This window comes from Boleophthalmus pectinirostris, unplaced genomic scaffold, assembly GCF_026225935.1.
Source record: "Boleophthalmus pectinirostris isolate CB_2022bp ecotype Guang Dong unplaced genomic scaffold, ASM2622593v1 HiC_scaffold_8, whole genome shotgun sequence".
Lineage (NCBI taxonomy): Eukaryota > Metazoa > Chordata > Actinopteri > Gobiiformes > Gobiidae > Boleophthalmus > Boleophthalmus pectinirostris.
In genome coordinates this window covers 26969916-26997422 of record NW_026571515.1, presented here as the reverse complement: position 1 = coordinate 26997422, position 27507 = coordinate 26969916, and the positions used below count along the sequence as shown (strand labels likewise).

Genomic DNA, 27507 nt, shown 5'->3' with positions numbered 1-27507 from the left:
CAATATTTTGGTCAAACCATTTGAAAGTTCAATGGCAAAAACAGATATCTCCATTTTGAAAAATAGCCAGAAGGTTTTGTTCTTTTTATTACCATCTTTTAGATATATTCGCAATGACAATAATCTCTTCTTTTTATCAAGAAGGAAAGGATTTATATTTTGATAGCTGTAAAATAAATTTGTTTTTTGAAAATATGACTATAGTACGAGTAAACTACAAGCCTCCAATTTCTTTTTCAAATGTCATTTATCTGTTTCTCTTCATTTTTCTATGTGTGAAGCAAACAAACATTGTGATGGAGTGAGGGAAGTCTTGATGTTCTGGAATCTAAAGTAAGCGTTCTAACCTAATTAACAAATTAGACTGTCTTGTTAACAAATTACCCCTTAAAATAGAGCAGAACCAGGGATTGAAAACAAAACAGTTGTCGATTTCTTTTTGCTTCAGCTCTGATTTATTGCTCTCACTCACCTATAAGTGTATCACAATTTGCCCCAGAGCCAGACTCTGGACCTGCCCGCCTTTGGTGGCACTTTTACCCTACGTCATAGTAACTATTTTCATTTCATTCCAGACTCCCCAAAGAACTGTGCAAAGAGAGTCTAGTTGCTGTAAGATATGCTGTAGCATGATGTTTTTAATTTGCCTTCACAAATCCATCACACGTTTTCTCTGAAGCTGAGTGGACTTTGAGGAGCTGTCCAGGTGCTGAAACAAAGAATAGAGACAGCTTCTCAATTAGTAATAGGCGCTGGTGGCTGCTGATGTCATTTTCATTTTCACGGAGGAGGATAAACTATTCATCCGCAGCGAGTGAGTGTCTCCACTTTGAGCATAGCTGAGAGAGGCGCACGGCACCAATAGTGGGGAGGCAGCCGATAGAAGGGCGCTAGTTTAATCTACGATTTCAAAGAAGACAAACAGTAGCACTTTGTGATTTATCCATTCTCTCAGTTAGAGGCTTCCAAAATCAATTTAGAGCAGAATAACGATCACCACAGATCAATTTGGTGATTCTGCAGCTCGTGTGAGAATGCAGGCAGAAGGGGAGGAGTTCGCCACGCTTACTTTTCCAGTGCTACAGTAGATCTCAGTGCGCGGCTGTCTCTGAGCGTACAGCGACTCAACTTTCCACGCGATCGCACCTCTCCAATGGACAGCACCTAGAGTCAAGTCCGGACCCCTGCGCCCGTCTCTCGTCACTTCGTAGCCGCCCGTCAACGCCACAGCTGCCGCACGTGGAGCTGGCGCGCGCCTCCCCTGAACATGGAGGGAGATGTGGACAAAAAAGAAGCAACTGCGACGGTCCGAGACTTCGACCCGATCAGCGGGAGCATCCCGGCCACGAAAGTGGAGATCTCAGTGTCATGCAGGTGAGTGGGTGTACCGGAGTTGTTTTCTCTGCGCCGTAACAGGCGCACGCAAACAAGGAGTCCCAACATTTTAACGCACTCAATGAACAATTATAGTGATAATAAAAAGTTCGACCGCATCAACTGGTTACATTTTCTAGGACTGTAAAACAAATTCTTATTCCTTCTACTCCTTCTTATGATATTATTTAATGAGACTAAAATGAAGTCACTCGTTTTGCAAATGATTACTTATATTCTGAGTCCGACTGATCCATAACTTGTTTACTTCGCCCAAACTTGAGTTAGAATTGTATTTTATTGATGCGGTGATGCTCGAATTGTCTTCTCAATTTCATGCATGCTTTGTTCCACTTGCCATTTGAAATGAGACGAACACCAAACGTTTTATTATAGCCTATACAATATCTTACTATTGTAATTTCTGCCTATAATCTATTATATAAGCCTAGAAGTAACCAAATTTCCTCGATGATACCAAATTTTCGCTGGTACATCCAAGTCCCAATTATTGTGTGCGCTGGTATTTTACGCGTGCCAAGTCCCTCGCCACAGGAGACATCCAGCGTCTATAGAGTTTGTTGGCGCTGAAAGCTCTCCCGAGGCGACGTGTCATGTGTGAAACAGGCTGGGTGTGCTGACGCTGAGCATCAAAGAAGACTACGCTTAAAACCGAATGAAAAAACAAAGGCAGGTCCCTGGGAAAGCCCTTAAAGCAGCCTCTCCTCTGCACAGGGCGGGGCACTGCGCGCAGGTAGGGTACAGTGACAGTAGGCTGTTGCAGTGGTAATAAACAGCACACCCCAGTGTGGGGGCAGGATGGCACTGAGGTTTGGTGTGATGCAGTCAGGGCGTGTTTATTCATACTGAATGCTGTTATTTCTCCAATCTGAGATACTTTAAGTTGTGGCTTTGGTGCTTTGGTGTGGTCCTCTGTGACTGAGTTGTCATTTATAATAACATCATTATCATCATTATGTCTCATATTCAACCTCACACCATCAGCTGTGTTTTAGTTAATTCCCTCAGGTTTACATAAGAACAGATGGCATAGCATAAATACATTTTTTATTCAACTCGTGTGCAGGATCTCCTAGTTCTTCTCTTATGTTTGACTATATTTCACATGCCCTGTGTGCTGCTGATCAAACCTTTCCCGTGGAGAATTGTTCAGGCGTCTATCGCCAAAGGCAGGATGCACATCTCTGCTTCTTCTGCATTCTCCTGAAGCTCCTTTGTCCATCAATGGTTTTGCTTGTGGCTTGACTGGCTGTTCATTCTGTCTAAACTCTGAAGTTTCTTGAAATCTAAACAAGCACTGATCTGTGTTATTGTTATGTTGTGTTGTTTTTGTAATGATTAAAGTGAAAGCTCTCAAAAACAAATAATAAATAGAATCATTGTAAATGCAATATATGTGTTTTTCAGTTTAAAATGTAAAAGTGTTGCATTGATGAAGTATTACATATCATCAATCTGGTGAAACACAATCCATTTGAAGTAGCTTTTGAGGCATTCAACTGACGTGTTAATGCTGATAAGTGATCCAAGGTGAAACACTCCTGGTATTAATACATTTATAGATTTTGTATTTTGTGCTGAAAATGTCCACATGTCAGAATCAGACCATTTGGACTGCATATTGGCAGGTTTCCAAACACTAATAATGCAATGGATGAATAGTTTTTCTGCTACAGTGTATTGTGGGTCTGCATGGGTCTGTCGAAGAAGTCTGTCTAAATTATACAATATAGGATTTTAGAGTTACTTTTTAGCAGACGTTGTTTCATCATTTCTATTCTTCCTGACCAAACACCTTTCTGTCTCATTAAGTCTGTGTTCTAGATTTTCCACCAGCTCCATTGCCCATTTAAATGAACTGCTTCACACTGCACTCCTCTTTCTCTCTCTGAACAAGCCATTTCCATTATGTTTTATTACTCTGCCATACTATAAAGGTACATCTGTGAAAATGGTGTTTGACATTCCTTTGAGCTTTGTTGAGTGTAGGTATTTACACAGAGCCTGTTAGATCCGTGTTGGGGTGTAATTGCAGAGCCCAGGAGCTGGACACAGTTTTAGTATAGTGTGTGTTCAGTGTGTATTCAGTGTGTGTTCTTGCGCTCTCCTTGCACACTATCACTTCTCCTTCCATCGCTGGACTTTACGCTGCAATCTGTGTGGATGCCCTGGAGCGATGGCGATCCTGCCTCTCCCCTGTCTGTCATTACTGTCTGTCCAAACAAAGTCTGGCTCCAGGACACGGGCCGTGATAGAGAAGAGAAATTCCTCCCTTGGCTCCCAACACACGGTCTGCTTCAGATGCAAAGAGCTTATTTCCTCTGCAGGTCAGCACCTCTGTGTGAGTGAAGATGTTACTGTAGCCAGCTCAAGCATCCACTCACAAACCAATGGCCTTAGGATGAAAGATTATAACAGTCACATTCATATTTCATATGTGGCTCACAGTTAAATCAGTGTTTCCCAAACAGCGGTATGAGGACACAAGCACTTACATGAGATTACACTGAAAGGCTTCTGATTGGAAAAGGTGAAATCTATTTGATAATGAAGTACATTTTTACATCCTAAAGAATGTTTTTGAGTATGGACATCAGAATAAGACAATTTAATAGTCATAATTGACAACATACTACTATAGTAAGCATATTGGTTTTATTGGTTTGGAGTTAGGGGGCACAGTCCATGTACGAGTGTAAGACAATGTTTAGGTGTACTTAACAAAAAAATGAAAAATTACCAAATTATTAGTTATGAAAATTGTGCTACATTATGCACAATTAAAACTTTTAGTTTCTCTTCAACTTGGGTTTGTTATCACATGTAGATCAAGCCAACACTCACAGGAAACAAACAAATTGATAACTGTCCCAGAGCGCCCCCTATCCTTAGACCCTCTGTCTTAGCAAGGAAAAACTCCCCAAATCTCAGTGGGAAAAAGATAAACCTCAAGGAGAAGCACAGTGAAGAGGAGATCCACACCCATGGACAGACTGATCCTATCGAAACACTCATGACAAAATAATCTTGAAACCATTTTTGTATTCTTTCCTTATACCTTTGGTGAGCTTGCACATATTCCTCAGAGCCTTCTTTGCTCCCCTCCATCAGCACATCCAAAGATCTCTGACTGTAAGTGGAAAGGATTAAAATAACACTGTCATGCATGAAGATATCAACCTGTTATTTACAAACATTTATTTTGATCATTTATACTTTGAACCAATGGGTGCTAAGAGAAAGTTATAGCCTCCAAACCTCTGTGTAATTGATTTGGCAAGCTCCAGAGCACTGTTATTGCTGTGTATGGGACTGTGCCATGCTACAGGTATTCTTATAACACGCTTCCAATATTACAGTGAGCCCCCTTGACTAACCGGGAGACTGAGGCGGACAAGCCCTTATCAAAACAAGAGCATATCGCAGTGATAGCGCATTGTTTCCTTCTTTGGTTCTGATTGGTTTTGCTGGCGGGTCCACAGCAGCTGCCTCTGTGAATGCGATGAGAGGGACACACTCCAACTGGTGGATGATTTAGCTCTTAACATTTGAGTGCTTTCTGTACATGCAATACAGTCCAAGTGTAATGTATGCAAGCTTTTCACAAATGTGGAGAAGTAAATGAGAGTGAAGACTAAAGTCACTTTATATGGCAATTATATGCATTGTTTTAATGAATTGGTTCTTGTATTATACTCAGAGCTCGGTAAAACATTTTGGAGAGTTTTTGGATATTTGAAAGGTTCACAAAAATGGTTGATTGGCCAACTAACATGATGCTACGTAGTCTAAAAATCTGATAAATCTGCCATCTTGCTCTCAAATACAGGCACTTTACCCCACCCATTCTTCTTATTGGTCAGTCATGGTCTGACTGAGTGACAGGTGGATTTAACCAATCACAGTGAAGTGTGAACTCTCAGAGGCAGCAGTTACCTCCTGATAGACATAACAATAAATGATGGCCATTTACTGTGGTGGTGCATGACAAAGTAAAAATTGTGTACTTAAGTATACATTTTAGGTATCTGTACTTTTACTGAAGTACATTTTTAAGTGGATGCTTTTTACTTTTACTCCACATTTGAGAGTAGGTATCTATACCTTCTACTCCACTACATTTTTTAACTGTATTTTTTCATTATTGTTTGAAACCTGCTAAAAAGCCTGAGGGGTGTATTTTTAACACTTTTGTAGTTTGATCAAACAAACAAAAAAAATACAAATTATAACTGCTAGGAAAAAATAAACAAAATGACTGATCCAATTGTTTCTGTTGAACAAAATTCAACACACATCTTTAACAAAATCAAAAACAAACGCTTTAGCAAACATCAAAATCTGCAAAATACTTTTACTTTTTGCTCTTTTTTTTTTTTCTTTTTTTTTACATAGGTACTTTCACACTTTTATCTAAGTAGATGTTTTCATGTCAGACTTTTCCTTTTCCTTTTTTTTTTTTTTTTTGCTCTCGTATTTGCACTTTTATTTAAGTAACACAATTGAGTGCTTCTTCCACAGGCATTTATTGCTGCATTTTAATACCTCAAACTCTTAAGTCTTCAGCCTATCCTCTCTGTGCCACTTTGCACATAGTCACCTACTATTTAAAGTACTTGGATTTGCACATTTCATTTGGCATATGAGAGCTATACTAACACCCTGCAAATCTTATGCTTGTGACTGGTACAAATAGTAATCTAATTTTCAACCCATGTTGCTGGATTCAAAAACGGTAAAGTCAAAAAGCCTATTGTCATATTCCTACAGATAGGCCTGTCACGATAACAAATTCTGAAGCACGATATATCGATAGAGAGAAATATTGTGATGAACAATAATATTGAAACCACTTCATGACACAAAGCAGAATAATCCCAGTAAACACATTTTTAAATATAGAGCAGTATTAAAAAGCCTGAGCTGCAACCAATAAAAGGCTGACTGAACCTATAATTAACCATAACAGTTATTTATTATACTCAAATTTTACGGTATTACAGAAAACTGCAAATTGCAAAGAAAAAATATTGTTCCAGCCATCATATATTGAACCACAAGTCGATATAGTAGTATTTATTGTGACAGGTCTGCCTATAGACTAGATTCTGTCCCTTTATATGCATTGCTAGCTCCCCTATTCATCACAACAGTTCAGTTTGCTTCGTTCCCTGTCCCTTTGTAACCCTACAGGCCACCTTTTACACCGCATCAATGGCACTGCTCATTAGTTGATGTTTAAGCTTCTCAGATGAATATTTCATGTCCCGTCTTTGCGGTTTTGCGACATCATGCTTTAATTATGAGCAAACTGGTAGAAAAGTGAATGCTTATGGAGGGACTGGAGTGTCCTCTCTGTATCTCGGCTCACCAGACCGACTCAGAGCCCCCTCACACAATGACTTCAGGGAGATGGGGGTTTGGCGGTTCCACTTTGGGTTATGAATGTTGGAAAAACTATATTCACAATGGCCCCCAAGCCTCGACATGGAGATATTTATTAATGAACACTTTTCTCCAATCCGTTCTGCTCTGTTCATCATGCAAGGGTGATATTGGACATTTCCACTGCCCCTGGATCACATTTAACATAATACTTGCACTATCTTTTCACAAGAATGAGCAAGGGCATATGGGGATTATGAATAAGTAATAATTTAATAAAAGTCTTTCAATAACTCTATCTTTCAAGACTTTTAAGACTATGGTCCGAGAGCAGTTTATGAGAAATAAGTTTAAACATTTGGGAATCTCAGTCCACCATTCTGGCCATTTTCTGCAGCCTTTATCTAGGGTTATGAAAAAGTTGATGCTCAGATATTAACTGACACTAAACTCCCACTGAAACAAGCACTAATATTGATGCTAAATGTCAAAGTTGGATATTTTTGTTATAGTCTTGATTTATATCAGAACTATGAGACCATATGGCAATATTAGGGAGACTATTAGTGAGGAAATTGCATTCTATTGTAATCTATCATATTTATGTAGTTGTGTTATAGAAAAATGGTATCAGAATTGAGTTGGAAATTTGAGTTTTGTGACAACACTTCCATCTTTTTGTTAATGCCCCACTTCGAGCTTTTTGCACATGTTTTTTAATGTAGTTTTAAACTGCAAATGGCAAATAAACTAACATAACCCAAACTATCACACAAGTATTTCAAAGATATACTGTAGCACACATAACATAGTGTGGAAATGCCTCCACCTCTTCTTATTGCTCCACCATAGCCAGCGTGATTTCATGAAAGTCTGTGTCACGCTGTGCAGATATAGTGATGGTGTGCAGGGAGTCACAGAGGCAGAAAAATACCATCCAGCTCAAAAGCCAGCCCTCTGTGTCAGTTCAGAATATGATGTTGACATTTGAAATTTTGTGCAATCCAGACTCAAGGGGTCAGCAGCCAGTGCCATCTCAGCTGGGCCCCCGCTGCATTAAAAGAGAGGACTGGGAAGGGCATCCGGTGTGAAAGCAACAGGGAATCTTCATGAAACCCTGGATAGCCAGGTCGACAAATGGAAGATATAATTGCAGTAAAAAGTTGAAAAGACTAACAAATTTGTTCATGTAGACAATGGGTCTTATTTGTGAAATGGTGTGAAGAGTCATATCTACACCTAAATGTATCCAAAATGAAGGATATGATTATCGGCTTTCAAAAGAGTGCGCCTCAGAATGAAGTCACATATTTAAAGGGGCAGTCACTTGAATGTGTAGACTCCTATAAGTATCTTGGAACACTCAACTGATTCAAAACTGAGCTTTGATGATAATTGTACTGCTCTGTGTAAAAGAGGCCACCAACACCTTCTCTGTCTGAGGAACATGTCCTTCTACCATGCAGACTGAACCATGATGGCTGTTCTAACATTTATGGTTTTAACTTTTTCATTGGTCTCGTGGTTTGGGAGCATCTCTACTTAAAACAAGGACTCCCTGAATCAGATGGTTAAATGGGCGAGTAAGGTGATTGGCCATATCTAGAATGAATCGTTTTAAAAGGAGCTTCGTTCCAGCTGCTATTGTGCGTATGAATAAATTGTAATCCATTTACCTAAATTTTTGTACGTTGTCTTGGAAAAAATCTTGTATTTTTTATATGTCTAATATTTATTGTGATCTTTGTCAAGCATGATAGATGAATTTAATTAATTATTTATGGGACAAAGCCATTCTGCACTGGAGTACTGTAACACATTTTGTAATTGTGTTTTTATACATGTTTATTGTACATAATGTGGAAGAATGAGATGTGAAATGTGGGACCAGCCTCACAAATCTGCAAAAATCTGTAAGACTAATTTACCCATGGGTAGGAATAAAGCAACCTAACCTAAACTGAAAGCTCTCTTACAAAAGTTTCTAAAATGACCCTTTAAGATTTGTTATTTTTTTTTTTTTTTTACCAGGTTCATGCCGCATTTTCAACAACAGGCAGTTACAAACACCTATACAATGGGGGTTAGAGAGGACAGAATTATGAGTCTGAATTGTGATAAAACAGGATCCTCCTCCATGTGGGACAATACATGCAAAAATGTGTCTTATTCTCTGTTCCATATTGTCTTTACAGCTCATATCAGTAGTTGACTTTAATTGACTGCCTTCCCTTGGTGCTCATATCTCTGGTTTCTGTATCATGCATTCACACAGTTTGCTCATCTGATGTTTATTTGCTGTGTGGACATAACTCTTATTAGATTGTGGTGCAGTGTGCTTTATATCTGTTACTTTTGGCATAGAAATACTCAGCCTTTCACTGTTCAACTGAAGGATGAGCAGAATCTCTGAGATAAGGCTTGACAATGGTATACTGCCCTTATCACATTGTATGGAGAGGGGGTGGATCTTCAGTCTGGCATACCATTTGTTATAGTTAGCAGCAAGAGCTCAGGAAATACAATGATTTGATGAAACACAGATATAGGCTCTATCTGTCTGATATACAAGTTACTCTAACAACCTGCTCACTACGATTTTTATTTCCTCCTAAGACACATTTGTAAAATTTATAGCTACTTTGCGTCGAGTTGAAAGAGACCCAGATCTGCTGTTAAAAGTGGAAAAGCTGACAAAGCCGCCCATCTTCTCCACTCGTCCACCCCTCTGACAACTTTATCAGCCCCCAACATTACATTTTTAGAACAAAGATACCATTTGCATCATAAGTGTCAGTCTTTTTCAAACTTTTGCGGCACCTCTGGACAAATTTGGTTGTCTAAGTAATTAGGACTAACATGGAAAATAAAGCAATAAAGATATCAGAAGTAACCAAGGCAGAAACAAGTCTAGAGAAATAATGTCTGGACCTATTGTGTTCCTCAGAATGTTCCACAGTATGGCATTAAAAGTATGATAGTGACATTCAGATCTTTAGAGAGGCGACTCCACTCATAATAAGAATGTTTTCAAGGTTTTCCTATAAAAGTGTGTGAGCTGGAGACATTTGTCACAGTGAGGGACAAGAGGACATTGGACAAACTGGTCTCCATCATGGACACTCCTGCTCACCCACTGGGGCAGACTATATAAAGGGACTGATAATACTCCCTACAACTGTACAACAGCTCACCCACTACACTGGACTATAGAGGGACAGATAATACTCCCTACAACTGTACAACAGCTCACCCACTGCACCAGACTATAGAGGAACAGAGGAGCTCATTCTCCAATAGGCTCATACAGCTCCACTCAAATAGTGAGAGAGATAGGACTACATTCACACTATAATACTCCCTACAACTGTACAACAACTCACCCTTATGTAACAGATAATACTCCTTACAACCGTACAATAACTAACCCTTATGTAACGGATAACCATATGTCCTGTCAATCATTGTTTGTTGCACTGTCTTCCTATCACCTCTTGTGATTTTATTTTTATTACTTAACTTTCTATTTTATTTTGACTTGTACATTTACATTTATATAACTATGCCTTATTTGACACCTGTCTCTTGCTCTTTTTTTCTACTTATTTAAAATGTATTAACATTTACATTTTTGCTCTTTGTTATTAGAATATATTGTGATGTGTGAGCTACTGTGTCCAAATAATTTCCATTGTGAATCAATAAAGTTTGTATAAGTCTAAGTTTTAGTCTAAATGTAGAATATATTTTTATTTTTAATGCCGTATTGTGGATATTCAAAGCAAAGCATTTACAAGCAAAGCATGTAGCAGACTTCATGCCCAAAAAGTGACATAGTACACTTTAACAAAGCAGCAGCAGTAAGTAGACCACACTAGATCATGCCAACAAGACTCTTCAGTTCCACTACAAGTGTTTGAAAATCCCTTTTGTTTTTGAGCTTGTTTTATTTATTGATTGACTGGTGGCATCTGCTGCAATGGGCACCTGCCTCCAACCAGGCCACTGCACCATGTCCCCCCTCCTCTTTCCCCTCCTCCCTGGGGATTCATTACCTGCTGAAAACACCAGAGGTCACAGGGACTGTATACCGGTGGGTGACTGATGCTGGCGGAGAGAGGCTTCGTGCAGATTACAGCTCCCCTGGGGGTCAATAATGAAAAAAAAGAAAAACTTGTGGCATGCATCTTGGTCTGAACACTTCCCCAGGCGATGATTGTGGGCTGTGGGGGGAGGACTAATGAAATCATCAGGGCGATTAGAGCTAGTGAATCGGTGGTGTTCAATCCATCAAAAACAATTGTGGGTTAGGAGCAATGGGACCGACCTGTGTAACCAACCATTTCTTTATCCGACGCTGTTCTGTCTGTGTCTTAAGATGATTTAAGTGTAAGGCCTAACTGCAGTGTGAGGTTGACAAGATTACTGGGTTAATCAATTGAAGCAAAAATGGGTAGTTTTATTTACCTGACCAGCCAGAACCACGCACTTTGACAAAACTTTACAAAGATGAGTGGATCTGGAGCCTTGTCCTGTCTCCCTGATTTCAGAAGGTGTGACTGACAGGCAGATTAACCAATTAGAGAGGTGCATGGTCCATTCGCGTGACAAAGGGGAAAACAATATAGAGGACTATGTATGGGTTTTCTCAGACTCAACAATCGAAGCACAGAACTATTACTTATCTCAGGTAGAAGAAGTTATATTTTTATTCTGAATGTTACAAGAGGCAAGACATATGAGACAAATTAGTGGTCGTTGGATCATCGTTGGATCGTCTCAAGTTTGGATGGGATTCAAACAGAATAGAAGGTACTGGCTGGTCAGGTAATAGTTTTATTGGAATCTAAAAAAAAAAGGTAAACCTGGTAACCTTACATTTTATCTGGCTTTTTATACTACATTAACATTAATTTATCATGCAGGAAGTTTGACTGTATGAAGCTAGTTACATTTGAGGAATGGTGGTCTGTCACATAAACAACTTAGCAAAAAAGAAGAAAAATCCAAAGAACTCTACTCTAATTTGTGCCAGTTCAAAGCCTTAATAAATGATGTGAGTGGCTAAATTGATATAATTTACTTAGCACTTTGATGGCATGCAGATGTTTGTTGTGGAAATCTCAGGACTTGCCAAAAGGACATAAAGATACTTTTCAAATGTCACCATATTTTATTCATAATCAAACACAAACAGTTCTGTTTTGAAATGAATTTTAATATTTCATGAAAATAAACAGCTCACAGTAATTCATACAAAAAGTGAACGGGGCAACAAAAAGCTTGATAATGGGGCCTATACTTTTATGTTTCACAGTACTAGTCATAAATAGAGTGGTCACGATAATACAATTTAAAACGCAATTTCGATACTAAGGAATAGACTTGACCAATCAATACAGATTCTGATACCCCGGTAACAATTAAAAACTAATATTATATAGAAAATATTTTATAATGTACCACCATTACATTTACCTTGTGGTGTTATGTAATCCCTCAGCCGTCCAGATAAAATCCATAGTGGTCCATGTGCGTATACTAGTCTGTTTGGTCTTATTATGCTATAGTGGTCTGATACAGCTCAAGATCAGGTTCATTTCTGCCCTGTGAATGTGACTTTTTTATTACTGATACTTGCTTCAATTGAGTATCTAGTTTCGATACTCATCTTAGTATTGATTAGTATCTAATTTGTAATAGCCTAAGACAGCCAGTGCATTTCCAGGCTGAAAACTGTATGGTTACATATACTCATGTTTGGTCTTTGCTTTAACTTTTAAGGTTTAAGGTATGTTGTTACTAAAGTAGTAAGTTCAGTCTACAATTTTAAAAAGTATTAAAAAATTAAGTGAAAATAAAATGGTAAAATACTCCATTTTAGTTTCAACATCTGACCAGAACATTTGTATATGGGATTATCTTATATGGCACTGTGTCTTTTTTGGATGCATCAGTAGAATTTGGGTGCTTTGAAGTTTTTTTTGTTTTTTGTTTTTTTTTCATTCCTTTGACCTGGTTTCTCTTCTTTTATTTGGACCTGGCAGAAACAACAGTGGATTTGGTGGCGTGTGCTGTGTGTAAGATGTTAAAATATTAATACAACAGCTCTCACAGCCAAAGAGAAATTTCAATATAGAGTTTTATGCAGCTTCTCTTTCATTTGGAGTTCTGGGTTAAAACTGACCTGAGGGAACCGCCAGCTTTTATCTCTGCTCTCACTGTGAGTTTGTGAGTGCAGTGACAGATCTGAGCTGTACATCTAGAGATGGAGCTGCATGATTATGGTGCCAAATAAATCATTATATCTCATATTTCATCAAATAAAATGGTTGATATTTGAACTTCAAATTAATTATTGATTGATTTAGAGACAATGTCATGAGCTGAACTTCAACAAAGGCATTTTTGAATTGGAGTTAACTGGACAGCTTATAAAATATTTAATATGAGAATAATATCATTTTAAAAGATACATTGTTTGCTCTGTGCACATATTGAATTGCAAATATCTTGTGAGTTTTTATTAAAAGGTACAGTAGATCATTCATCTCTAGTTCATTAATCCTCCAATAGAATAACAAATACAATAACCCAAACTCTGCTTTTACAATAGTTGAGGTATCCTTCCCTTATTATTCTGTTTGTCTTTCATATTGAATCAGACTAGCAAAGACTTGAAAAGACTTGAAACCTTGCGAAGTCGACGAGCGGAGGTCACACTGAATAAGAGGATATTCTTTTCATGGGCTGTTGTTGATTCATCAGTTTTCAAGTTCAAGTGAAAGTCCTCCATGAGCCTAAAACCAAAGGACTACTTTAGTCCATGTACCAGACAAAGTTCCTTAAACCTGCAGTATGAAACTTTATAACCAAAATGTAGACTAAACTAAAAACTTTGTTCCCCCCATTTTGGTTATGTTCATTGTGCTGATAAAGTAGGGGTTGCCTCTCCACAAACCTGTCTTATTTGGCCTGGAGGTTGCAATCGTCCATAGTATGGTATAAAGTGTATCTATCTCAATGGAGAAGTAGTATATTTAATTTAACTTTCTATTTCTATGGAATCGTGCTGGTGAAAGTCAGAAAGTTATATACTGTACCTTTAAAATGCAGTCCATGTCAATGATTTACAATGCAACAACTTACACTTACTTTAATACACTAGTGAAATCACTCACCTACGGTACTTTAAAGTGTATTTAGAAGTGGGCTTGCCCAGTAATTGCAGCTGCCTTGATCTGCCTAAAATGCTTTTCACCACAGTAAGATTTCAATTAGGCGGTATCCAGAATAAACATACAACTATTTAAAAGTTGATGACTCACTTCATGCTCTGTGGTGGGGCCATTAAGATGCTGGCTTATTTTTTCCAATTTTGGGGGGTATTATGAAATTGCATGTAGGTCGTTGATGCGGATAATTATGCATGAACCCTCTGACATGGTGGAAATGAGTTTGGATCGCTGACACTGGGCTTTCACTGTTATTAATATATCCTCATTTGGGGTGTGTGCAGTGGATGGGGATTTCTATAGTCGGGCACACAGCTGTACTGGGCCGATGCCAGTGGTTCTGTTCATGCTGCCAGTGTCATCTCCAAGTGTTGATTGGAGTGCGAGCTGGAGTCTGGAGGGAGGTGTGGTAATAAAAAGTGACGGCTGTCCCCACCGGAGGCGAGGTATCACTCCGTATTAGTGGAGCTAAAACCTTCAGGGTCAGCAGAGTGTGCCCATGGATTAGTGTACGGGGGTATTTGACCTGGAACTCCACAGTCAACTTGGGAAATCTCAGCACCTTTATTGGAGGAAAGCTTTTACATGCTACCAAGGGAGAATTAAGTTATAATTATTGATAGGCTTGTCATGATAACAAATTTTGAAGTATGATATATTGCTGAAAATAAGGACGATAAACGATACTATTGAAACAAATTTATGCCACTGACACAATAACCCTAAAATAGAATTATTCCCTCAAAAGTTTTCTAAATGTAAAATATGGTTAAAAAACAGAAACAGAAATGAATATATAGCAGAATGAAATTGTACTTATAATGAGTCATAGAAGTTATTTATTCAGCTCTCTACAGCTCAAATCTAGTCCTAGAATAGGAAAAATAACTAAGTTCCTGAGTAGTACAAAAAAAATCTAACATCTATAGTATTTAAAGTGACAAGCATAATTGTTTATAATAATAATGATATCTATAATATTATTTATAATAATATGGTTATGGCTGAGACTAAAGCTTCATTATAATTAGAGAAAAATAGTCCAGTAATATTGTGTCTCATCCTATGCATTAAAGATTTTGAGTTGAAAGTTCATTTTTAATGGCTGAACACTTTAACCTCTCCAGTCAAAGAAATGAAACACAACTAGAGGCAACAAGGTGATTTGAAGTGCTGCAGTCGAGTTGCTGTTATTTCTATTTTTTGAACTTTGAACTGTATTTCAGAATTTCAGAAAGTAAAGTATACTTTTTCAATCCATCATGTCAATACCACACCAAACATCAGCCCTTATCACAGCTCGTCACCTCATCAATTCAATTCACATTTTTTGTCCTTGTTTCAACTTGTTATAGCAATTGGTTCGTCCTATCTTAGACCAAACTTAGCCCAACAGTCTAGTTTTAGACCTGGAATAGTTCAGCTGTAGTTCAGTGGTGGTCCTTGAGGGGCAAAATGTTTTCATAGGTGGTAATTGGTGTAAAATGTTTGAGAACTGAATCACTGACGATTCACAGTATAATGTGCATAGAAAAATGTTGAGATGAGACAGGTTGTACTAAAATTAAAATAAAAAAATGTAAAGGTGTTGGCTATTTCTCAAAATTTTCTAATATGTGTGCTGAAAACTGCAAAACATAATTGAGTCTAATCATCATAAATATGTTTAGGTATACAGCGCTTTTTAGTCGCTTTTACAATTTCATGCATAATTCATTCACTTCATACTTTTATTTGAAAAGCAGACACCAGCCTCACCGTCCCCACATGTTGCTGCTACAATGACAACACTGAAAACTGCAGAAGTCCCTTTACATTATGTCTTATATGCTCAAGGTCCCTCATCAACTGGGATACTCATTGCTAAAAAAAAGCAAAACAACACTAACCATTGTCATTCTCTTTCAGCTATCTGATCTGGGAGTTTTTCTGCCCTGGATACATTACAGGCAAAATGCTTTACTGTAGCCGAGAGGGACAATTGGGTGAGTGGGCGAGGGCCTGTGAAAGAGCTGAGATGCTACTTTGGATAAGATTATTCATTCTGACCCAAGGAAAATACATAATTAATCTTGAAGACAAAATTTATCTGCAAAATGTGCATACAATTTTAGAGTGCTGGGGAAGCTGTTTTGGGACTTATTTTTTCACAAAACATGTAACTTTTGTATATATTTCAACATCAATGAGCCCTCTAAAAATAGGCATTTGGCACCGCTTACACTGCCAGTAAACAAGTCAGCTTTTCTCTTTTTTGATCGTTGCGTTTGAAGTAGCAAACAGTGAATGAGGAAAGCGCAACTCAGGATAAAAGAAGCAATGAAAGGCGTTTTTGTGGTGAGGGCTGAGGAGGTGTGCTACAGATGTACATAAACATATGCACAGTATAAAGTAGGTGTCCATTTGTGGGCTAGCAATGCCTCTTTGGTTTTTGATGACTGTGACAATTGATGTGAGAGACTCGAAATCCCTGAGCTGCCAGGAGATGGAGTGGGTTGTATTTGCATGGTTGAAAACTGGATGTTGGTAGCAAGAAAAGCTTTTAAGCAAGGGCCAACAGAAAAAGAAAAGGTTGAAGGCGAGGGGAAAAATCAAGGCACCAGTCAGAAATAAATGGACAAAACTGGAACACCTTGAATAGCTCAGATATTTTGCAAAGCATTGTTGAAAGCTCACAGTGTTAATGTGGCAGTGTCAAAACCTGCCTGTTTAACAATATTCAGGCAAGTGAGGGGCAAACTGTTTAAGTTCTTTATTTGTCATATCCACACACGTTGTAAGTTGACTTTACGATAGAGGGTCAGCCCTGATTCAACTTATATTCCTTTCTATCTGGCTATGATAACATTTGAAATACCCCTTGTGGTGAAGTGTCTGCCCAATGTTTCAACTTAAGTCTCCAATCGAATCACTCCACCATATGAAAGCACATATGTTTTTTGAAATATCTGGAGCAAATAATATCACACCATGGAACATTCCAGGAAAACAATAACCTCTCCGTGGATACGAGCAAGTGACGGACCCTCCACGTGAAAGCTGCGCAATGCACCTTTAATGGAAGATAGATCATGTGAATAGTGTTGTAGTCAAGACCACACTAATCAAGACCAAGGCCTGTCCGAGACCACAGGGTCCCGAGACCAGGACAAGACATCTGAGGATCCAGACCAAGATAAGACCAAGACTTAAAAATCGAAGCTGAGACAAGACAGAGATCACAGCCCATTGAGACCAAATCGAGACCAAATCAAGACCATCTTTGCCATTTTTTACATTTATTTGTTTTTTACTGTTTATTTTGGCATATATATATCCATGATTTGTATAACTCTATCCCCATTTTATCACTTGTCAAGTGTCAGACCTCGAGACCAGACAAAAGCTAGTCCATGCGCTTCAAGACCGAGACAAGGCTGAGTCCAAAGGCTTTCAAGACTGAGACAAAATTGAGTTCAAGCCCCTTCAAGACCAAGAAAAGACTGAGTCCAAGCACCTTCAAGAAAAAAAAAAAAAGGTCTTGAGGCTGATCTTGAGACCAAGGTCAGTCTCGAGTACTACAATACTAAATGTGAATGCCATACTCTGGAACATGACAGGTAAACCAAGAACATCACCATGGAGACAAGCTGGTAGCAGATCAGAAACATCATAGTGCACCTTAAATACCCAGTAAAGTAAAATCAATGCCATAAACATCCTCATAGTTGTCTTGACAGTGAAACTCAAGTGATATTAATATATTCATAAATCACATGACTCCATAGGTTCCCAGCTCCTATAGTGAAACACGCTGTGCCTGCATCAGATCTGTGTTTGGCTAATAAGTACATGTCATAGGGTGATCACATCTAAGTGCTTACACGCCTAGTTAGTGTTCCTCATTACAGTCCCCCTCCACCTACCTGCTGTGTCTCTTCCTCACCTATCCACTCTCCTTCAATTAGACCAGCCAATGACACAATGGCAGCAATCTCATCCCCCACCAGCATCATTAGTGTAACTCAGAGCCTATGTGCGTTTATTATCGTGGTCCCACTTTAGATTGACTGACTCGGTTCTTTCACACTCCACTAGATCCATACTTGAGCCTTTTCAAGCTACTTTTAATGAACAGCAACCATCAGGCCAATATGGAGCTGCACTAGGTTCTCTATTGACATCTATGGGTTCCTGTGTGCTGCCCTATACGGGGAACAAAGACGAGATGTCAGGAGAAGTTTGAGTTTTGAATTAAAATCTGCCAAATTCAAAGTAATAGGTGGAATTGTGGCAGGTGAGAAATAAACAATCTCTTTTTGCCAATTAGTGGAATCTACCAAAATCGTGGTATCAAAAACAATGTATATAAATAATGCATTGGTTTTATATAACACCTTTCAAGACACCCATAGTGCTTTACAGTGCATTATTCATTCACTCCACACTCGGTGGTGGTGAGATACCATTCTAGTCACTAAAGCCCTAGCCCAGCCCCTCGACCACAACCAACACTCACGCGCACACACACACACGCACGCACACAGACACACACACACATGCACCACTTTCATACTAGGCAAGGAAGGTGTTAACCACTGAACCACTGTTGCCTCATATAGATTAACCCCATGTTATTAACCTATGATGCCTATAATAAGGGCTGTGCAAAAATATCGAAATATTGACATATCGTGATACTAAATTTGTTGATGCAGTATCTTTATCATGGGCTGCTGTATTGATATATTGCCGTAAGTATTTTTGCTATCTTTTAGTGGCTGTATGACAGTTTTGTTGCTTACTTGGTGGAAGGAAACATCAATTTAAGCAATATACTTGATATGTTCACTGTTTTGAAGATTAAATAGATGTATTTCATATTAAGTGAAACAGAAATAATGGTTTAACAAACATGCTAAAATGTATTGTTAAAAACAGCGATATAGTCATGTGAAATATATTGAGTACCACATGCATCGCCATATATCGTAAGCTATGTATCGAATCGTGAAGGACCCTGTGATTCCCAGCTCAACCTATAATTTCTAATCTTTTGGCTATTTCAGGTTTTAAAAAGAACTAATGAATTCATTTTAATGTGTTGGGTGCCGTACAATAAACCATAATAAACACGTATAACATTCTACTGCCCATTTAAGTGATTCAGCCACAGTACACATTTTTATGCCCTCCTCAAGCCTACATAAATATGAGAATAACTGCACACAAAGAGGCAGGATTATCTATGGCAACACCACAAGGACAAAAAAAAATAAATAAATAAAAATAAAAAAAAGAGAACCATTCACTACCCTGATAATTGATCTCTCTAATAGAATACAGGTCTCTGGCTGTCAGTTCACTCAGCTCTTCACACCTCAGAGTCAGGAATTTGACAGCAAACCACCTCACCTATGAATTATCAGGTTGAATTTAACACATTTACACCTCACAGTCCTCTGAGACCCACATTTTTTAATAAAGAGACCAAAATACCAATGAAAAAAATCACCCTGTAGATCAATGTGAGGTGATTCATGGTGACAATCCACAACAAAAATTTTGAACATAACAAAAGTAACACAGTAAAAATAAGTGTTTTTCTGTTAGCCAGTGCTTTCTTTTTCACCCACTGTGCGGTGTATTTGCCTCTAAAGGAATTGACGTCTTTAATGGACAAACAAACAGAGAGGGCAAATTGGCGTGAATTCGTAGCAGACAAGTGCAAAGAGCCGTGTTGTGCCTAATATGGACTCCTGTGTGCGCTCGTTTCCCCTGCTCTTTGTAAAAATCCCTTTACACAAATGCCGAGGCTGTCACCGCTCGCAATTAGCGCTGATGTTATTCCCAGGTCAGGCATTAGACGCGCTCCAGAGTCGATCTTATGTGCTTTCCCATTTATTATACTGCCAAGTGAACAGCCGAAGGTTCTGTCATTTACCTCCAAAAGGCCACCAGGGGAGCCGTGCTTAGGCCCAAGGTATGCGCCTGACCACAGAGAGCCCATATTGAAAGGAAAGTGAATAATTAAACATATGGGGCAGAGGAGACACCTGCGCCGTCATGGTGAAGGTCATCCCATAGCTCTGTGATGATAAAAAGAGCAGATTGTGCGTTCAATCAAATAGTGCTGGAGTGCTTTCTACCTTATGCCCGACAAAGAAAAACAACTTTGTGGTCAAAGTGACTAACAGCCAGAAATGTACTTATAGAATTTCATAAAGGTACAGTGGGTGGTCTTATTTGTGGATAGCAAGCTGTGCTAAACTCTAGGCTTTGAAAAGAGTCTAAACACTTTCAATATTACATTTCCATACTTGGAGAGAACAATCTGACACTCAAAGCATCTTGTATTTTGCATAATCAAGCTTTTATATCTCTATAATCTGGAAAATCAAAAAAATCATTTTTTGTAGCTCTAATATTATCAACAAAGAAAATGAGAGCCTTATCCTATATTACAATCTGTGAGACATCTGTAAGATTGTCTGAATATTTTTTTCAAGTTCAGCTAAGAACATTTTTAATTGAAGGTGCACTATGTAAATTTTGTTTAGAGATCTGTCACCTGCTTGTTTCCATGTCATTGCTCTGCCTGGAATGCTCCATAGTATGACATTAAACTGCTTTACCTTACATTTATTCCATGGTGGTTTATAGTTCAAAATTACCTAGAAAAACAAATATTCTGATTGTGAGAGGGGTTGTCTCTCCAAAAATCTGACTTCTAACTAGGTCTGGTTTGGTCTCCATGAAGATTGAAAGGTTTACATACAGTGAAACATTCCAGAAAAGCAATAGCATCTCCACTGAGACTCTAGCCTGATTCATCAGCCGATTCATTTATTTTAGTTTATTCTGATTGTTGACCTAATCGCTGGAGAGAAATGAAATTGAGAGGAGGCACTAGGTGGTGCCAGCCCTCTGAGACTCCCCCTCCAGCAGAAAAGTTATACAAAGCACCTTTAATGTATGGTGTACCACAACTAAGTCTTTGTTACTAATTATTAATATAATAATAGCACAAGCAGTCATTTCAACAGACGGCTTTCCAATGATATAGGAGTGTTATCAATAAGAATTGATGAACCTGTTATTGTAGTCACTTAGCAGTAGTGATACTGCTGTTGTGTACACCATATGAGAAAAGTTACCTCAGTAGAAGTTCAAGTAAGTGGCTGCTCTAGTAGCACTGTTCACTTCCCTGAGTACCCAGCTGCTTTTGACCTCTTACATCCTCTCAAAAAATCTGGAACATTTCTTCCTCAAAAATAATGGGATTCTTTCACTTTGCACCGACATCTGCAGTGGTACATCTCCTTTGCGCGGTGTATGACCTTCACAACCTCTAAGATGCAGCTTAAGGCCAAATTAGACAAAAAGTGGCTCCTCTGACCTGCTCTATGCTCCAACCAGAGAAAAAAAACTCCATGGTACATAAAAGAGGAGAGGGGCCACGGGGCAGGAGGTAGAGTTGGCTTGAAAATGCAAACCATTGCTGAATTCTCATGCTAGCACTCTTCATTGTGGCTAAAGTCATTCAGACGCTGGCCTCACTCTTGCTGGGTCAGTGGCATGACTTTCAGACCAACAATTTGTCCTGCACTTTTAAGATTCAATGAGGCGCAAATCCAATGAACATTTATTTATGAAGCATGAAGTGGTTTCTCAAGGTGCTAATTATGACCACATGAACTATAGTGATGGTCGGTGTATAAAACAGTAAAAAAGACAGCAAGGCCCAAGTCATTACTGCATTTCATAGTTAAATAATTGAACCAATAATCTGCCAAATCTCTCCAGGGATTGAACCCGTATATTCTTCTAAATTAACTGTAACACATGAAAATTAACTTTCAATTAGTGGACTGCAATAGTAGTTATCATGAGTCTCCTGGGGGCATAACTGGAAGAACAGTTCATGAAATGTGAAGATTAAAAGAAGTAGAGTAATTTACCATAAATTGTTTAATTAGTAGCAGTACAATATCTATTATAATTACTTTTAAATAACACTCACATCATTATGATATTCTTAAAATAATCACTCCTCAATTACCATCACCAATTATGTCAGATTTCATAGCTTCATCGTACTCAATTTCTCACTACTCAATACTCCTCTAGTGGTACAGATTGATATAAAGTATCTCAGCAAACAGCACACTCTAGTCATGTGATAAAAAGAGGCTGATGCACTGTAAAGATCCAACAAGACAATATATTAAAAAAAAGAAAAAACAAAAACATTACCTAGTCACTGTAATCCAAGTTTTACAAATGAAATATACCACATTCATTGTAGAAATATTTTCCAAACATTTCAGATTCACATTAATTCTGAGAGCTTCTTGCGTTATGTATGAGTCTTTCTGCTCCTGCCTTGTTAATTAAAGTTTGCGTAACAAAAACAACTGGCTTAATATGACAATGAATAAACCAGCGTTACTGTGTTAGGGATGATTATGCTGAGGGAGCGAGCTATTATATGGATTTTCAACATCTTTGTCAAGTGAAATTGATTTAAATTTTTACGTAATTCCCTTTGTGCTGTTGGGCTAATGGTAGCTCTGCCGACTATTGCTCCTCATGTGATCAAATATTAACAGGATTAGTGATGGTGACGGAGCAGATTATTGCAGTCAAATTTATAATGAACATGGACGAGTCATGTCTTGTAGTCTCGTGCTGTGCCTCTTATTAGGAGCCCCCTGTCACATGTAAGGAAGGCTTTAAAATGTATCTGTTCTAATTACTTTTGTCCTACTTTCAATGAACTTCATCAACAAACTTTGGGCACGTAGTAGCTGGGATAATGATCTTCTCTTATCCCTGTGAGATTTGCACTGAGTTAACTTTTGAAACAGGCAGCAGCATTATTCAGAAGGATTATGGAGCTGCTAATACCCCTCCTGCGGCATCTCCCTCACTAATTTACAGGGAAAATATGCATTTACATTTGCCGTAGATATCAGTTTATTCATACAGTTTAAAACTATTACCCATATTTTTAGAAACAGTGCATGGTAATTTATTGCATTCACGTGGTCCTCGGAAACTTGGGAAAATGAATGCAGCTCAAGTCAGAAAAACAAACTTGTGAATTTGGGCCAAAACTGTCTGCTGGAGTTCCACACTTGACGTCACCGCTCTGAGGAAATGAACCAAAATAAGCCGAATTGTCTGTTTATCTTACACATTTGACAAAAAACGTATTACATTTAGGGGTTACTATCAGTTATCCATATCATTAAAGCAACAAATCAGTACAAGAAAGACCTGAAAGACTATAACTGTTTGATTAATTACCAATTTAACATTAACTTGCAAAAGTAAACAAAAAACCTTTACAACGCTACTGGCAACAACAACTGTTAACCTACTAATTAGCCTACTGTTTAGCCTACTTTTAAACATTGTTGATGAGTGGACTTGGGGATTTTATTGATGGTGACATCACTATCCTGACTTTCCAACATAAAAGCACATCTCATCTCAGAATCCTAAGTTCCCGAGGACCACATCAGTGCAGCAATATTCATAATCTTTATCAAGTTAAGTAAACATTGAGAAGTACATGAAAAATACAAGTAATTAACAATAGTTTGTGGTGCACTAGATCAAGATATCATTATCTGAAAGGTTTTAGCTTCTTGTTTGTAGGGAACTGTAAGTGTTAATTGGTATAACAACACAGTGGTAAATTCTCATCACTCTGAAACCCATGGATAGGTTTACTTTACTCATAATAGTTGAATGAATTTACAATACATTTTTACAGTGTAAGTGCTATTAAATACAAGCCACAAAAACAACCACAACAAAAAAAGGAGGATTGCAATCTTGGTCCTTGTGTCAATCTCCCTCCACTGGTTTTCTTCTTACTGAATTTTCTCTTCTCCCTCCTTTTGTCCCTTAGATTAGAATGACTGCGTGGTACCTCTTGGAAGTTTATTGCAACACACTTTCTGAACCGTAACTCTGCCGATCGCTGCTGCCGTTTGTGAAATTGCAGTCCAATCTTTCTCTATTCTTTTGAACGCATCAATGGAGAAGTAAGTTGTTCCTGAACAGCATTTGTCTCCAGTGCAAAAATAGGTTTATAGCCACCTGTAATGTTAAATGATAAGATGACAAATGAAGAGTTAAAAAGGCCTATATCACTCTATTTTCTGATCTATGTTATAATGTTGTTTCCTCCTCACAAACATGCCTGGAGTTGTGTTTTGATTCATTCACTCATGTTTAACACACAAATCCTGCTCTTCTTTCAAACAGAAAACACTCTGTTTCACCTTGTGATGTCATGTGGTAATACAGGAAGACTGCTTTAAAACTCAACACACCTTCACTAGAATCATTTGGATGATTTAAGACCTGGAATTGCCAATCTCTGCAAAACTAAAGGTAAAAGGAGCTGTTAACTCACAAGGTGGAACAGAGCATTTGGAGCTTTGGAGATGTAGACAGACTAATAATAAAGGATTACTCAAACACGTGTGAATGAAACAAAACACAACTCCAGGTTTGTTTTGAGGTGCATTATTAATGGTTTTCAGATCCTAGAATGTGATGATGTCTTATTCTCAGATGGTGCCAAGAGATAGTTTTCTTTATTGCTTATATTGTACTTTGCCATGAAATACCCAAAAGGTAATTCACAAATGGTGAACCTGATGAGTTTTATTAATAACTAGAGCCAAGACCTCACCGTATTACAACAGTACAATTACTTAATAATAACTACACCTTATTTAGCCTTAATAAAGCATGAACAAAGACTAAATTAATAATGAACAAATACTTAATTAAGAATCATTCAGGCTTAATAACTACTTGATTACTACCTTAATTACCACTTAACTTGCACTTAATTATCCTGTGCTGTAAATAATCACTCATAATTATTTCATACTTACTTACTCATAAACTAACCATTAGTGTGTGTATTTGTAAATGCATATTTAAGTACAAATTTGAACATTTATTAATGATTAGTAAGCCATGAGAGAATGATTTACTAATACTGCAATGCAATGTTATTATCTGTTAGTTAAGTCTTTTTGAGAGCTTTTCTGGTAACACTTTATAATAACTACACCTTAATTAGCCTTAATAAACATGAACACTTTGCTGAACTTCATTCAGTGAAGAAATGGTTTATTACAAGAAAGATAAAGTCTTAGTAATTACTTAATTTAATTAATACAAATTTACTTAATTACCACGTGTGCTGATGAATATTTTAATCATGTAGTTACTAAGTCTGAACACTTTCAATAAATGATGTGTTTGTTATGATTTAATTAATTTTTGTTCATGTTTTATTAAGGGCGTGTTTAGATGTAATTATTATAAGTGTTGCTGTCCTATTCTCTGCACATCATTATTACATTTAATGGCCGAAGAACACATAGCAATTTGGATTTGCCCTGAAGCGCCATTGCCTTGTGCTCGGAGTGTTATTTCGCTTTTGTTTGGTCCGTGAAGCAGTGCTCAGCTCCACTCTGAGGAAGACAGACAGGCTAATTGTTTGGGGCTAATGGCTGTCGGAGAGTTACAGGTTACAACACAAAGAGGCAGTTAGCACACACTGTTTTGTTATCGCTAATGAAAATTATAGCGACTCTGTTCCAGCTCTGGTCAGGTCAACCCTGGGCTAATCCCCCACAAAACTCTCTATTCTGCTCCTCTGCCTCCTGAAGATTTAACATCCATAAATGCATGTACATGAATGATGCCTCGGCTTCCTGTCTCCCATTTCACCGTCTCATCTATATTCATTGAAATCCAGCAGTCGCTCGAAGCCATGAGGATTGTTCTAAACTGCTTTGCCAGTTATTTATTTACACTGTTCAGCCCCAAATGAGACATGTTTATAGTCTTCCTCTGTTCGTCGATATGCTAATAAGATCATCGCCACCATCTGGAAGTGTCTCCCTCATCCGGAACGAGTGATTGGTGTTAAATTTGTTACTGGCGCAGGTTTGATTGCATCTCGGATCGATTTATGGCAATTTCCAAAGTCGTAAAGGTAGCATCTGCTTTATGAGATGTAATGTACAGTAGTTGGTGAGACATATCAGCCCTGTTCAAGTGTCTCTTCACAATCCAAGACTGTGAAAGAGTGGTATTAAAGTTGATTGTTCTCGTCTGGTCTAATTCAATAAGCCAATCAGAGCATGAGAAGGTGATCACTGCAGCTTTATAGAGACATTTTACAAGATTTTTGAAGATTAGGTTTCTATTGGTTAAAATCATTGAGATGAACTGTCAATATTAAACCACATTTGGCCCTCGGTGACCCTCAGCAGCTGAGGGGGCGTCCCATGGGTAGAATACAGCAACCCTTTGAGTGGCTTATCGATAACTCAGGTCATGTGACACCCAATGATCATAAAATACAATCAATTCTGTATTTAAACCAATACACAACAATGATTTAACGTCACTGAGCAATCAGAAAGCTATTGGGTAAATTTGAAACCATTTTGTCAATAAGTATCATGTATATGTATAAAGTTATCGTGAATTGCTTTTGGGACATATTTAATCTATTCTAATCAATATAAAATTATTTCAACCTGAAGAGAAAGTATTAGTAGTTTTATTTATTGAATGAGTTGTCTTTGGCACTCAGATCACAGCAGAAGACATTGCGATGAAGGGCTTTGCTGTTTAAATTATGTTTAGTAGATGTTGTCCCCAATGAGAGAATGAGAACTCAAGGGGGTGCTGGAGAGAAAGTGGGCAAACTGGGCTCTGATTGGACAAGAGGAGGTATGGTGAGCAGGGGGGAGGAGTATTTGGAGTGAGGTGATGAAGGCTGAGGAGCAGGTAAACTCTGGAGAAGTGGTGAGGTTGATGGGAGCAAAGTTATGATCCAGTCATCATCTAGTATCACAGTATAAAACCACAGTCAAACTGGATGATATCCTCATGCTTGTATCTGATGAAGAGATTTGAAGGTTACCTGACTGTCAGGGTCATTTTATGCCTTGCTAATGTATAGAATCTGAGAGAAACCAACATTGTGTATAAGGCTGAAAACTTGACTGACTTAACAATAAATTAAAAATAGGATTTAAAAAAAGGATTAATAATCTATTTATACCTGCCTTATTGAGTTATCTGAATAAGATTTTTCTTTTCTCAATCTGATTTGGTGCTTCTCAAGGCCAAGGGCATGATCCGTTCTAGAGGCAAATCACATTTTATATTAAAAATAAATGAAGATAAATGAGCTCTATATTTGAACAACACTCAGGCTCTCCACAATTGTAATCTGATTGAGAAGAAATGACAGTCCTTTCAAAGTAAAAGCATCAATCAGAAGAATGGAACTCAAGCAACTTTTACTGCAGTTTTGATGAAGTACTTAACTTCAGCAATGTTTGATTTGTAATGAATTAGTTTCTAGACCAGAGGTCTCCAACCTTTTTTCTCCAGTGAGTTACCTTTACGAAACAAAAATACCAGCGTGCTACCAATTTCAGCAGTCTCAAGGAAA

At 38.0% G+C, this 27507-nt stretch overlaps 1 protein-coding gene across 1 annotated transcript in view; it reads left to right on the top strand.

Moving 5' to 3' along the window:
- Positions 1-1267: 1267 nt before the first annotated feature.
- The window catches only part of cpne5a (copine Va), a 115862-nt gene continuing 89622 nt past the window's right edge, over positions 1268-27507 (top strand). The window contains exon 1 of the mRNA XM_055165912.1: positions 1268-1374. Within this exon, the coding sequence (XP_055021887.1) occupies positions 1268-1374 (107 nt within the window). The remainder of the gene's footprint in view (positions 1375-27507) is intronic.